This window comes from Prinia subflava, chromosome 1 (genome assembly GCF_021018805.1).
Source record: "Prinia subflava isolate CZ2003 ecotype Zambia chromosome 1, Cam_Psub_1.2, whole genome shotgun sequence".
NCBI lineage: Eukaryota > Metazoa > Chordata > Aves > Passeriformes > Cisticolidae > Prinia > Prinia subflava.
The window spans coordinates 99,415,004-99,428,387 of record NC_086247.1 but is presented as its reverse complement, the minus strand read 5'-3'; the positions used below and the strand labels follow the sequence as shown (position 1 = coordinate 99,428,387).

The 13,384-nt window shown below is 38.2% G+C and overlaps 1 protein-coding gene across 2 annotated transcripts in view; it reads left to right on the top strand.

Moving 5' to 3' along the window:
* Nucleotides 1-13,384, top strand: part of VPS41 (VPS41 subunit of HOPS complex) — a 111,127-nt gene that overhangs the window by 58,191 nt on the left and 39,552 nt on the right. For both annotated transcript variants that reach the window (XM_063405127.1, XM_063405120.1), the window contains exons 8-10: nucleotides 1,492-1,611; nucleotides 5,094-5,240; nucleotides 6,432-6,498. In XM_063405127.1, coding sequence (XP_063261197.1) covers nucleotides 1,492-1,611; nucleotides 5,094-5,240; nucleotides 6,432-6,498 — 334 coding nt within the window. The remainder of the gene's footprint in view (nucleotides 1-1,491; nucleotides 1,612-5,093; nucleotides 5,241-6,431; nucleotides 6,499-13,384) is intronic.

Here is a 13,384-nt window from a genome sequence, read left to right as displayed (position 1 = left end):
TATATTGTATTATACTGTATCTATACTGTATAGCTAAAAGTTGAGCCTTCATGTGACCTGTGTAAAGGACACAAAATCACTTGGAATTAAAAGTTTGGTGTCTGCAGTGCAATTCACACAAAAGTTTCTCGGTAGACTACCCTACCTAGTGCTTGCTTTAAATTCTTGGAAAAAATACTTGTATTCTGGTGCCATCTGGTGGCTTTAGGCAAGAGAGAGAGACAGTCTGGTAATAGCCATTAATATCTCATATTTTGCTGAAAGTTCTTATTTAAAACAACTAGTGTCCTAACACTGGATGTATTTATCCAAATACAAGCAGTGGGAAACCATATATAAAAAAGTGCATACAGCTGGATCTTAGGAAATATTAGCAAGAAGAGTACTCCATGTGGGTTTCAGCATGGCAGAAATCCTTGCAGGCAGCTATTTCACACCTTCCAGTGTGAGGTGTGAGCTCGGTTTCAGGTTGTGCATATGTTTGTATGTTGGTGTACTCATGCAAAAGTTAGTAGGAGTGATACCTTAGAGTATGATCTTCAGGTACTTACTTAGGTATCCCTCCAAGTGCTGCACTTTGCACGTCTCAGAGTGATTCCCTGTAATCGTATTGAATAACTTAGGGAGGCATACAGAATGAGAATATTCTGATTTGGAAGGGACACACAAGGATTATCAAGTCCAGCTCTTGAATGAGTGATCCGTAAATGGATTGAACCTGCAATGCTGGTGTTATTAGCACCATGCTCTAACCAACCAATATGGACTGTCTTTCTGTGCAGACTTTCTGCATGTAGTTGGGTTTTTCTTTGCTGCTGAAAAGCATCTCATAATATCTCTCATGCATTTAGATATGCTAAAGTACCTTCCTTAGTTGCAGAACCTGAGATTACCAATTGCACAAGTTTTAAAATCAGCAGCACTTGTGGTATAGTGCAGTTTGCATATGTGGGACTAAAACACAGCATCTCTAGACCCCTGTGGAAGGCTGTGTAGTTCCACATGGAGCCAAGCAACAGGTCACAAGCTTGCAGATCTTTGATAATTTTCTTTGACTACCTGGTTTTTTTTTTGGAGGGAAGGAGCCTATGATTAGATTGGTGGATCTTGAGATCAGTGAGGTGACCTGGTTCCTTTACCAATTTTCTGAAGTGTTGTCATTAGTGCTGTAGACTTAGGTTCTGAAATAACCTTAGTTTCTTTATCTTTCAAAGGTAAATAATTATACTTACTGCTCTTTGGAGAAACTTGATGAAAAGCCTTCTTAATAATATTATTATAATTTAACAGGAATTCCGTAATATACAAGATACTCGATGTATATATGCTATATCAAAATTTTTGATTGTGTTTGCTTTTGTTTTATGATAGGTGTGTATTTTTCATTGCCCTTAAATCCAAACAGAGTAAGGGATAATGAAGAGAAAATATTTTCCATGTCTGTGTACAGCACTGTGTCACAGAAATATTTATTGTTTCACTTCTTCATAGTTGCTGTTATATGAAAGAGGCTGGATGAATAGATGGAAGCCTTCGGTTTTACATGAAGGGGAAGGAAATATAAGAAATGTAAAATGGAGAGGGCACTTAATTGCTTGGGCTAATAATATGGTAAGTATTTTTCACCTCCATTACATGAACAAAAATATCTCTGTGTTACACTGATTATGGAAAATTTTCAATGCTAATTGCCAGAATATTCAGTTGAAAAATGGCGCATTTGTAGAATTGGATATAAAAGGCATTGAAGGATAGTGGTTTGTATGTAATTTCTTTGTAGAAATTTCTTCTGTTTTCTGCTGCTTAGTCAGGGTTCTCCAATATGATTGCTGCTTCTAAAGAAATTAGGAAAATAGCTCTGCATACCACTGTGGTGGTCACTGATGTCCACTATTATTAATTAGAATTTTGATTAGTGCAAGTGCAATTTTGATTTGTTGAAGCAAACTGAGGAAGGAATGCCAATGTAATTCTTCTCTATATAAATAATAGAACATCTTCACTCTCTTCTACCCACTGAAAAAAATAAACTATCTGGATTTTGTAATTTATACTGAAATGGTATATGCACTTTTAGTGTTGCAGATTATAAAAAAATACAGTAATAATTTTGTTAGGCCACTAGAAAAAAGTACACTTAGGAAAAAATAGGCCCCCTTTGTTCTACATGTAATTTTAAAGGAAAGCATTGCATCCATTCTGAGAGTTACATTTCACCTATTACTGTATATCTAATTGATGGGTCAAGCTCTATGTTTTGAAGCTCAGCAGTGAAGGACATGTTTTTAAGTGTGTATCATGTCTAAATTCCAAACTATTTTTTTAAATGGGGTGAAAGTACTTCTGAAACACTAGCTTTTTTGTCTTCTATTGTTTTCCCATCCTAAAGGGAGGCACTTATTAAAATATTTTAAAGCCATTGTTCTTTTTTATCTTTCAAAACCAGTTTGATATGAAATTGTTAGAGATGGACCTTTGTTTATTTGCTGCCCTTTAATAACTCTATTAGAATGGAAGTTTCATAGAGGGCTTGATTGACATAACATTAGATTTTTTGAAGGTTTTGTTCTTTTCAGATCCACACAAAGTACATATTCTAGGTGTCTGTTGGGATGGATAGGAGGAGAGCTATCCCTCGAGATGATATGCCACATCAGAACACAGAATACTAATAAAACATTGAGAGCCATCTGTCAAAGACAAAAAACCATGGTCAGGGCCTATCTTTCAAAGAAAAATGAAATGACACTTGCCCTCCAAAAGATTAATATATTTGGTTATTGCCCTTTCCCTTCCCCTTTAACTTTTTAAACTCCATTCTCTGGCAAGGTTTCGTGTTACAGATTTTTTTTCCAAATCAGAGAAAATGTTTATAGCCTTGCTATTTTCTGTGTGTGCATGGCTACCTAGTTTTTGTATTTAGGCAAGGTCTAATTCTGCTTTTCAGAGGCATAGGTAACCCATGTTTGCTGCTATTCTCTTCTCTTCCCCTTCCTCCATGGCTAATAGTGCAAGTTTTACAAACTGAGACATTTGAGTGACAAAACCTTAGAGGTGTTTGGCTGCTGGACTCCCATTTGGACAGGTTTTAGCTCATTCATGATAGGAAGTTGACTGTGGAAGTCCTTTCAGTTCATGATGCAAATGACATACCTGTTAGAGGAGAAGCCACTGCTCAAGCATTCTCACACCATTCAGGGAGTCACATAGACACCACCCCAGACTTTAACTTCAAGGACTGGAATCCTTTTACAGTGGGCAACTCCAAAGAGCCAACAGGGGCCCTTTTTGACTCCTTGCTTACTTCTTGTGCACCTGCTCATGGGCAGAGCACGGGAAATTACATAGCAACAACTAAAACATCAGTGAGTCATGATTCTTACAGTAAATCCATAACTCAGCACTGTACCGGCTACTAAGAGGAAAATAAATTAATAATTAATTACCAGCCAGCAGCATATCTAGGTGTAAGTTCACTGCTTACAGCCTAAGACTTCAAAAAAATCCAGCTATTCATGGTAAGCAAGTAAACCTAAGCAAACAGCATACTGTATCATACGATACTATAACTCTAAATAACTTACTCTTATGTAAAACTTATTATATTAAACAACTGTCTCTCAACATTTATAATCAAAGAGGATCCTACACTGTTAGTTTGAAAGCCACTTTAAAAAGGAGCTATCTATCCCATATAGGATTTGCTGCCATGTAGAAAAACAGAAGGTGTGATACAAGTCACTGAAAATCATCCTTGGAGACAAAGTAGTAACATTTATAAAAAGCAACTTTATTAAAATGCAATTCAAGGAAGATTAAAAATTTTATCAGATGAGGTTAGAAAACACAAAGGATAAGATTCTTGTTTTTGTTACCTAGAGATCTGGGCTCTGTACATTGCAGATGTTACGTGTAACTGGTTGGTTGGTTGGTTTTGAAACATTGATGTTTGCAAGCTGATGAGATGCTAGTAGAAGTGTGTTCCATGCTCACAGTTCTTCAGTAAAAAAGATCACTGAAAAAAACCTCCCTTCACTCATCCTCATACCACTTAACTGTTCCTCATGATTAAAAAAAAACCAAAAAAACCCAAAAAAACCCCGCAAAACCTGGCTTAGACCATGACCCCCTATGACTTTTAAACAGTTGTATCTGTGTGTTTGTGGAGCTGGGGACATAGAAACTCACAGTGCGGGGAACAGAAATAGGCAGGGGAATCTTTCAAATGAGTTTTGCCACTAGGAAAATCCTAACATGGCATGGCATCATGGATGTTGACTTTTCAAGGTCTTTTCTATCCCCTTTTCTGTGATTTGAGAACCCACTCTCTAATTTTTGTGACCAGAAAATAAGTCTCTATTAAAATATTTTATTTTAGAGACTTTTGTTTTAAATTACCAAGGACAAGTCATTACTTAAATATGAAATTAATCTCCATTTTGCTATTGGAAAAGTGTAGCTTACCTTGTCTAAATGACATGGAAAAATGTAATTATTGGTTCTTTTTTCCCTTGGTCTCTCAAATGACTTTATTCTTCCTGGTTTTTAACTTCTTGTTCTATTAGCTTAGGAGATTTCCTGAGGAGGGAGTAAAAAAATCACAGCATACAAAACCAAGCATTGTTTAAATATGCTTGCTTTTCTGTTTTAATGTAAGAGTAGAAAGGCATATTTTGCGATTGAATTCATTTATCTTAATGAGCTGTTTCTTTTCTTTTTCCAATGTGGAAATTTCTGTGTCTCTACAGGGACTGTTGTGAAAAAGCTGGGTTTCTTTTTATTTCTCCAGGAGTAGCACCAGCCCAATAAGCCAAACGGGTTCATGACTGGAATTGTTAGTCTGTCAGTCATTCACTTATTTTGTCTTTTCATTTGGCATGTGAATTTAAAACATCTAGAATAATCTGATCCCTTTACTCATTTTGTCACCTCCTGGTTTAGATGGGTTTTTGTATCAACAGTTTTTTCTGGTGGCACACTTAGCCCTGCTCTGCAATTTTTATGCTGTAAACTGCTCTGACTGCCTTAGCGTACAAAATGGTGAATAGGAGTTTGTCATACTGAATAAAGTTCTCTTGTTTTTGAACTTTCAGGGCGTGAAGATACTTGACATGATCTCCAAGCAAAGAATTACCAATGTGCCTCGAGATGACATAAGCCTTCGCCCAGATATGTATCCCTGCAGCCTTTGCTGGAAGGATAATTTAACACTGATTATTGGCTGGGGAAATTCAGTAAAGGTGCAATTACCTGTCTTTGTAATAAATGCTTGCTGTAATCATAGACAAACAGAGGATTGTTTCTGAAAAGTAAAGACAATCGAAAAAAATGGAATTTGGTTTGACTGGTGTTCAGAACTCTTGCTGCCTTAGAAATGTCATTGGACTGACCCTCATGAGGAGGAGGAGTGATAGGCACCCAGCAGCCACACAGATCTCGGTGTGAGGGCATGCAGTGAATGTAATCCTCAGGGACATTTCACTCCTCTGTTCCTTGGAGAGATTTTGTCCTTTGAAAGCTTTTAGTGTGGTGTTGAATTCACTTATTTTGATTAACATTAAGGAAGAAAACTTACTATGAAATATTTTGGAGGGGTTTGCTTTGGGGGCTGAGGAGGTTGCAGCTGCTAAAACAGCCACATGATTTTGGTCAACCATGGGGGGAAAGAAATGGGTGGGTGGAAGAACAGACTGCTTAGGGTTTTATCTTTTAACAGGAAACTGGCATTTCAAACTTGTGTGCTGCAGACAGATTATAATTTGCTCAGATCAGCACCTGACATGAGTTTGTTACAAGCCTGTTAGCTGTTTTCTAATAACAGACTGCTGCATCACTGCACAGTGAAAAATTAAAAGTGCCTGATAGGAAGAGATGGAAAGGGAGAGTAAAGTGAGGTAGGTGACATGTAAAAAGCTTTCGGAGCATTAAGCTTAGAGTTTTATAAGTGAGGTTTGTCCTAAGTTTGGCATGTGTCTTCCCCCTTCTGTTTGTGTGTGCTTCACAACATTTGGTTATTTGCATTTCTTTGTATGTACATACCTCCTGTAACTGGGAGGAGCAATAGCAAACTGACTGAATAAGAATCAGGTACCTTGAAAGGTAATGAAATGTAAAGTGTGAGAAGACACCAAAACCGAACTCAAATATAAATGCTTCTATGAAGAAATCATAGTAGACACTCATTTTCACATTTCTCTTATGTGGTCCTCTTCTCTCCCAGCATATTTATAAGGCTGTGAACTACAGACACAACTTTTCCCTGTTGTTTTCTTTACTGGTGCATCATTACTGTTTCACAACTTGTGTTTTTCAAAATAAAGAAATCCATGTCCGAGAATTCCCAGAAATTCTCTTCCTTATTGAGGTAAAGTTAGTATTGTTTTAGGAATTACAGTTTCCTTATTGTAATGAGTCAAATCTCTGTTTCCTAGATTTGCTCAGTAAAAGAACGGCATGCCAGTGAAATGCGTGACCTACCAAACCGCTACGTGGAAATAGGTATGGATGTATTGTATAAATGCACTCCTTTTCAAAAAGCTTTAAAGGTCTTTTACATTCTAGCCAGAATGAAACTGTTACACTAGGAAGGCAACACATATTTGTAACATAAATGTTTCCTAATTTTTAGTTGATGAGGTTGTCATAATGCCCTCTTGTGTAGATGGGAGGGTTTTTTTCTAGAGAGCCTTAAGTTCTGTGATCATCTAAAATCAGAGATACTTGTGTGAACAGTGGATGCCTTAACTTTCCCTTCACACAGATTCCTTTAGCGAAACTGGAGTTTTCATCTTGGTTAAATGATTGATGGTCAGTGTGGTAGTAAAGAGAAAATAGATACTGCTTTATTTGATTATGTGTTGTTTGACTACACTACTCATAACATTTTTCTCTTTTTTTTGCCCCCATAAAATCTCTGGTGTAGTGCTAGGAAATTGATTTTAATTTATTTTTGTTTCCTTTCTTGGCTTCTGAATTTTATATTTTTGTTTGCTTTCTTATTTTTCTAGTTAATCTGATGTGAATAAATTTTTATTATTGATGATTATTGGAAAAGTTCTTGACAAAATCTGTATATTAAATAAAGTGGAATTCAGAGAAAATATGGAAGGGAAATGGGGATGTAAACAAGAAGTCACAACTGTCCCTAGAAGTATCTGCTGGGGAAAGAAAGTATCTGGGAACAGATAGTGTTGGGAAGATAAACAGGCCCTCTGACTCTGCAGACCAGAGTGGGCAACAGTTTGTAAGCTTTGGTGCTTCCTTGACTGTAGTAACCTGAGATTGTAGATAGAGTTCAAGCAAGATCCTGAATCATGTCAGTTTGGAATGGTTCATGGCAGAGGTGTATGTACGCTCTGTTTTCTGATTTCAGGTAAGGACTGTTCTAAAAACAGCATCTGAAAATCAGCTAGGAGACTTGTTAAGCTCTGCAAGGAATCTGGATACTGAGAGATTAGTGGTGTACTTTAGAATTTACTGAGACCTGAAAGCTATTGTTTAGGATTGCATAGTCCAAACAGACTACTTAACTGCAGAATTCTAGGATATTTGCAATAATTTTATCAAGTAAAAGTTTGGTCATGAGTTTTAGCCTCTGATCTTGTACATAATATTTTCTTTACCTGTAAGTAGCTTTTAGAAAATAACTAAATGGGTTTGGTCACATACTGACAAGTGAAAAGAGGTAACTTCTATTTCAGCTGTAATGTGTTTATATGGATGGTGCTAGTCTTAGGTGATTGTCTATTGGAACTTGATTAAAAAGACATTAAAAGCTGTCATTAGGCTATTTAGGTGCAGACTTGAAGGATAAAGATTTTTGTGGAAGTAACTTTTCCATTTTCAAATTTCTGGCCTGTGGTTTTCTCTGTATTCTGGAGGACTGGTATTTTATATCACTTAACCTGTTAATATGATGTGCTTGAGATTTTATTTTCTGGTTTCGGGTCAAAGCGCTGAAATTGCTGTGCCAAATGCTGTCCACAGCACTCTAGAACTTGGGAGGATTGGGAGGGAAAAGAGAGAGACTTTGTTTGTTCAAGTCTCACTATAAGTTAATAGTCTTTCATATAATCACATAGAAGGTCTTCTTGACTGCAGTATGTCATGCCATAACATGTATTTCAATTTTATTTCAACATTACTTTTCAAAGGCACAGCTGGGAGGTCTGATTTTATATCACACCTGCAATCAGGATAGATTTTTTGCAAGACCACTAATATGCAAAGTGGATGCATAAATTGATACACCTTTTTAAAGTAAAGAAATTATACAAGGCAAGAATATCATCCTTCAATGCATGGAGAACTGAGTATCCTTCAGATATTTTGACTCTTAAGATTTTGTCAACAGACTTACAAAAAATGAAACCCTTAACACAGCATTACTTTTGTCATATTTAGTGGTGTGGTTTTTCTTAATTTTTTTCTTCCCGCTTTTACAATTTTTCACCTGGAAAGAAAACCAGAAGTGGAATAGGAAACTTCATAGTTGCTTCTTTGGTCGGGGTAATACATACGGAGTCTAAGACAGAACAGCTTTTTGTCATGTGTCAACAGTTTCAGGTTTATGCTGTTTCAGAGCCATTCTGAGGGCCCCTAAGTTCCATGGTGGTATCATAGGTGTGATGGCATTAGTACATAATGTTTCCTCAGTACTTTGCAGCTCAATGAACAAGGAAACAGTATTACCTGCATTGCAAGTTCGGTGCATAGTACTGTTTAACAAAGTATCTCCTCATCTTCTGTTTCTATCCCAAGATTTATCTATACTTATTCTAAGCTGAGAAATAATTAAAGTATCTACTGTGATGTTAAACCCCTTAATATGCAAAAGTTACACCACTGAACTGTTCTAGCTGTTCTGTCTTAAACAAGATAATGCTGTGCTTACCTATGCTGTAAGAGAAAACAGATGAATTATACAGGTCTCATGCACTGAGATCCATGTGGCATTGCTAATTTTATTTATTCCTTGCTGTATATTAGTGGTGCTTTTCTTCAGTAATCTTGCTATTGTTTTTGCTACAGTTCATTACCTCTGTGAGTTTTCATTCAGTGTCAAAGATAAACTCCAAGTGAATGTTTCTATTTAGGTTTAAATGTATGTTAGCTGAGCAGATCCTATCAGTTTAGCTCTGTCAGCTACTGCTGTGAAGTAGTGTATTGATTAGAAAGTATTGGTATTGAATTACAGGCTTAATGTGGACTAAATGCTATTGTGATCCTTCTTAAAGAGTGCTTGACCTCTGTGCTCACTCCTGAAGCATGTACAAAAGCTGTAATGCGGCACAGCTTCTGGTCTGCACAGGGAACCCTTCCTCAACTGGAACCCATGAGAAGGCTGGTTGCTAAATAACTAATTAGACTTTGCAGTTAATATAATGCCTTTTCAAAGGAAAATAGGTAATCTAGTCTTTGTGGCCTTGTCAGAATTTTATATGCTTTTATGGAGAAGTACTTTATCTTTTCCTCAGTTACTCTGGTTGTTAATGATAGCAAAAAATAGAGATTAACACTGGAAGTATGTAAAAGACTTCAAGTTGATTACAGAATTTCTATTAAATTTATTTTTGTCCAGACTTTATTTGAGGAATCTCAGCTTAATTCCAGGTACCAGCCAGGCAACAATGTCTCTTGAGTACTTGTCTCCCTTTGCATTCTACCAAATTTCCCACAAAGCAGATTTCTGGTGTAAAAATTACATGTTTCAAGGCCATGCTTGTAACAACACATCTGTATGTTTTACAAGGGAGTAGCTTCACACCTGCATGGCAAGTTAGCATCATGCATTGAGATTTCAGTCTGAATACATGGGAACATTTCAATCTGAATACATGGGAATATTTATTTTCTTGTTTGTAAAGTGAGATTAATGGGTTTTAATGTGGTCACATATTTTTCTTTATATAGACAGAACGTAAGGCTTAATTGATTCATGTGATGATCAGGAAATTTACTTCATAAAGTGATTTATGCAAATCTTTCATTGAAGCAAGTACTCTGAGAGCCAAAAAGAAGTTAATTATGTAGTTGATTCTACTTAGACTTCTGTTCATCTGTTTTGCCACAAGCCAAACCTATTGTTTATAAATTTCTTCATAAAATGAGTCAAAGTTCTTCAAGATTTTGACTTCTTTGTCATCAAACCTCAGAATTTCTAAGCCCCAGAGTTCTTCAAGACTGAATATTTTCCCTGTTGGTTAACAAAGTTTTCTCAGTTCAACAGACATAAAGAGTTTTTCAGAAAATCAGCTTTGAACCTGCCTTAGTTTGAGGGGAAGTGAGGTTTTCAGGAGGCTGTGGTCAAACCAGTCAGTGGTCAGGTTTAAATGTTGGCACTTTTAGTGGCCACTGAGGGATTGGACACGCCTCCGAAGACACAAGGGGTTAAAAGCAAGGCCTCCCCGAGGGACTTTCTCTTTCTGGCTCTGCTTTCAGGAGAGGAGCATCTTTTCCCTCCTCCCCTACCCAGGCTGGGTGGGGGAGGAGGGCTATGTAGCCAGGCTGAAGTAGGCCGTTTTGTTTTTCTCCCAGTAGCTTCAGTCAGTCTCGGCTGCCTTGGTTGTTCCTGGTTAGGGGTGCACCTACGTACCCCCCTGCCCAAGCAACTCCGGCAAAGCTCCCAGGCACAGGCAACACTTAGCAAGCTTAGTTATAGTGATATTCAGCTCTTAGCAGTGATCAGCTCTTTTGCAGTGATTCTCAGCTCATAAGCTTGCTAAGGTGCCTTGGCAGACACAGGGAGAGAGAGGAGAAGCGCCGTATGGAGTTCCACAGGTGAATCTTTATTATCTTCTTCCGTGAAGGGTTCCAGGGACAGCTCTTCTAGTGAGCTGGGGGAAAAGTGGGGTTTTTATAGGGTACCGAGGTTTTGAGAAGGGGTCCAATAGTATGAGTCGGGGTAGAAAGTGACCTATTGTCTTACAGGGAGATAAGAGAGGGTCCAAGCGCAGGAGAAGGGTTATTTTGGCCTAGTCACCATGACTAGGCATTTCTGCCCTTAGGCGACTGCCCGCCAGAGAGGCCTACCAGGCCTCACGGCTGCAACAGGCCCGGGGCTCTAGGGGGCGGGAAAGAGAGAGAACGGGACTGGAGTTGGGCCAGCCCCTGCAGGATGGAGAAGTAGAAAACTTTGAAAGTGCTTTCCGCCTCTCCCCAGCCCTGCCCCACCCCCCCCCCCGGCCTCTCCCCCCTATGTCTCTCCTCTCCCCCAGCCTCCTCCAAGGAGAGAGACTGCTGCTTCAGAGTTTTGAACATTGGCAGCAGCCATCAGCGAAGAAATAGCGGGGGGAGGGGAGAGGAGAAGTTCCCGGCTGTGTAAAGAGGTGCTAAGTCTGAGTTCCTGCCGGGAGCCAGGAACTGTTAACCCTTTCTTAGCAGAAAGAAACTTTTTCTCAGACATTGATTCTCATGGCTAGTAGTTTCAGAAGAGAAAGAGAAACAGCCTGGGACTGAGGTGATAAAAGAAGATGAAAAGAACCTTAGATAGGCAGAGATTGAAGAAGAGTGGCTTTTGAGCTAGACTTTTCTTGCATAATGTTAGCCATAGACTGAACTTGAGTCTCTTTTGAACATAAACTGCATTTGGGTAGATACAGCTGCCTCAGCTTTTGCGACAGTGACTGGCACTTTAAGAGTGGAGCAAACAGAGAAGAGAGGGGGAGGGTGTAGTGGCGCCCTCTGCCCTCAGGGAATATCTGCTCTTAGAACCCTCAACTCCAGGGGAAAGATAGAGAGAGCTCAACATGCAAGAATCCTTAAAAGAGCCCTATATGCAGCTTTAGCCCATAGACAGTGGTGAGAGCACTGGACATGGAAAAGAGAGTGTCACCCTGGCAGACTTCTCCGGGCGGTTCCACAGGTGACATGGAAACCCATAAGGAGTAGACCTGTGTTTTCTGAGGAGCAGTCTGTAGTGCGAGAGAGACTCCTCTCTCCCTTGCTGAATTGAAAATTAGTTTTTTGAGTGGTGATTGTTTGATTTAAAACCCAAGGTTTTAGTCTATGGAGAGTAATGTGTAAGAGGTAGAAATTGAGGGAGGAGAAGAAATGTTCTAGGAAGTTTTCATTTCTGTTTTTGTGTGTGTTTGAAGTTTTCCTTTCTATTTCTGTTCTTATGTAATGTAATAAAGTTTTGTTCTCTGTTTTCAAGTTTTGGGCCTGCTCTGCTCTGTTCTTGACCACATCTCACAGTAGCTCATTAAGAAAAACATACACTCATGGATGCTTTAACATCTGGCCAGTGGTAACCCATGACAGAACCTTAAGTGATACTTATGTGGGGCCTTTTCTTGTCCTCTAGCTGGAACTGAATTCACATGCTATTGGGGAAAAACAAAAAGTTATATTTTATGTCAAGTGCAACTCCATGCACAAGATGATAGCTAATCAAAGCACGCTATTTTTTATTCTGTTTTGGTTTGCATAATTTACCTAGCACACTAAAAACATCTGCATAATTTGTATTCATTGTTATAGGTCACAGTGCAGGATAACTTTAAGTGTTCTCAAGATGGTATCTCCATCAGTGTTTTTAGTTGAAATCAGAGGTAAAATCCTCTGACTGTAACCGAAGTTTTACTCTTTAAATTTGCTGTGGTAAAGCAGGGGCTGCTTTTAGGGGTTTGACTAAACAAAATAGACTCATTTAATGCTTCTCATATGTGTGGATCTTTAAATCCCAGAGAAAGTGGCTTTATACAAAGTAACTTTAGTTTAGGTAAATAATGTAGCATATATTGTTTCATGTCTCTAGTTTGGTGTATTTCATACATTTCATTTAACGAGCAGCAAAAAAGATTTACAGGTTTCTTCATTTTGCATCCTGGTAATTTGTTTGACATCTGTACATAGATGCTGAGCATGGAGTAGATCGACTGTCAGCCTATCTTCTGTCTTCTCTTATGACAGGCATAAACAGGCATAGACAGGCATGTATGACACATGGGCATACCTCGGTCATTTCCATTTACTTCAATACTACATTTGTTTTCATTATTTTGGATCCTTTTCAAATTAACAGCGTTTCTGCATTGTCTTTATGTTGGATTTCTTTTCCTCCTTGATCACAACAGTGTCCAGAGAGTAGGTCAAATTAACCTATTATTGTTCTGTTCAGCTATAACTTCCATATTCTTTTTTCACTCAGACTTTTTTGATTAGCAGCATTAAAGGTTTTTATCAGGTCAAGAAGCACTGTCATGCCAGTTATTCTTTGTTCAAGGCTGTAGCGGCAGAGCTAGAGCATTGTGTTTCAACAATGCCTCTTGAGAAAGATGAGCTGAGAGAAAGCTGATAGTGAAACCAAGGAAACTAAAACCTATTCAAAAAGAAAACTTGAAGTGGTGATTTTTATTTTTTTGTTTATTTTTGTTTCACAGAT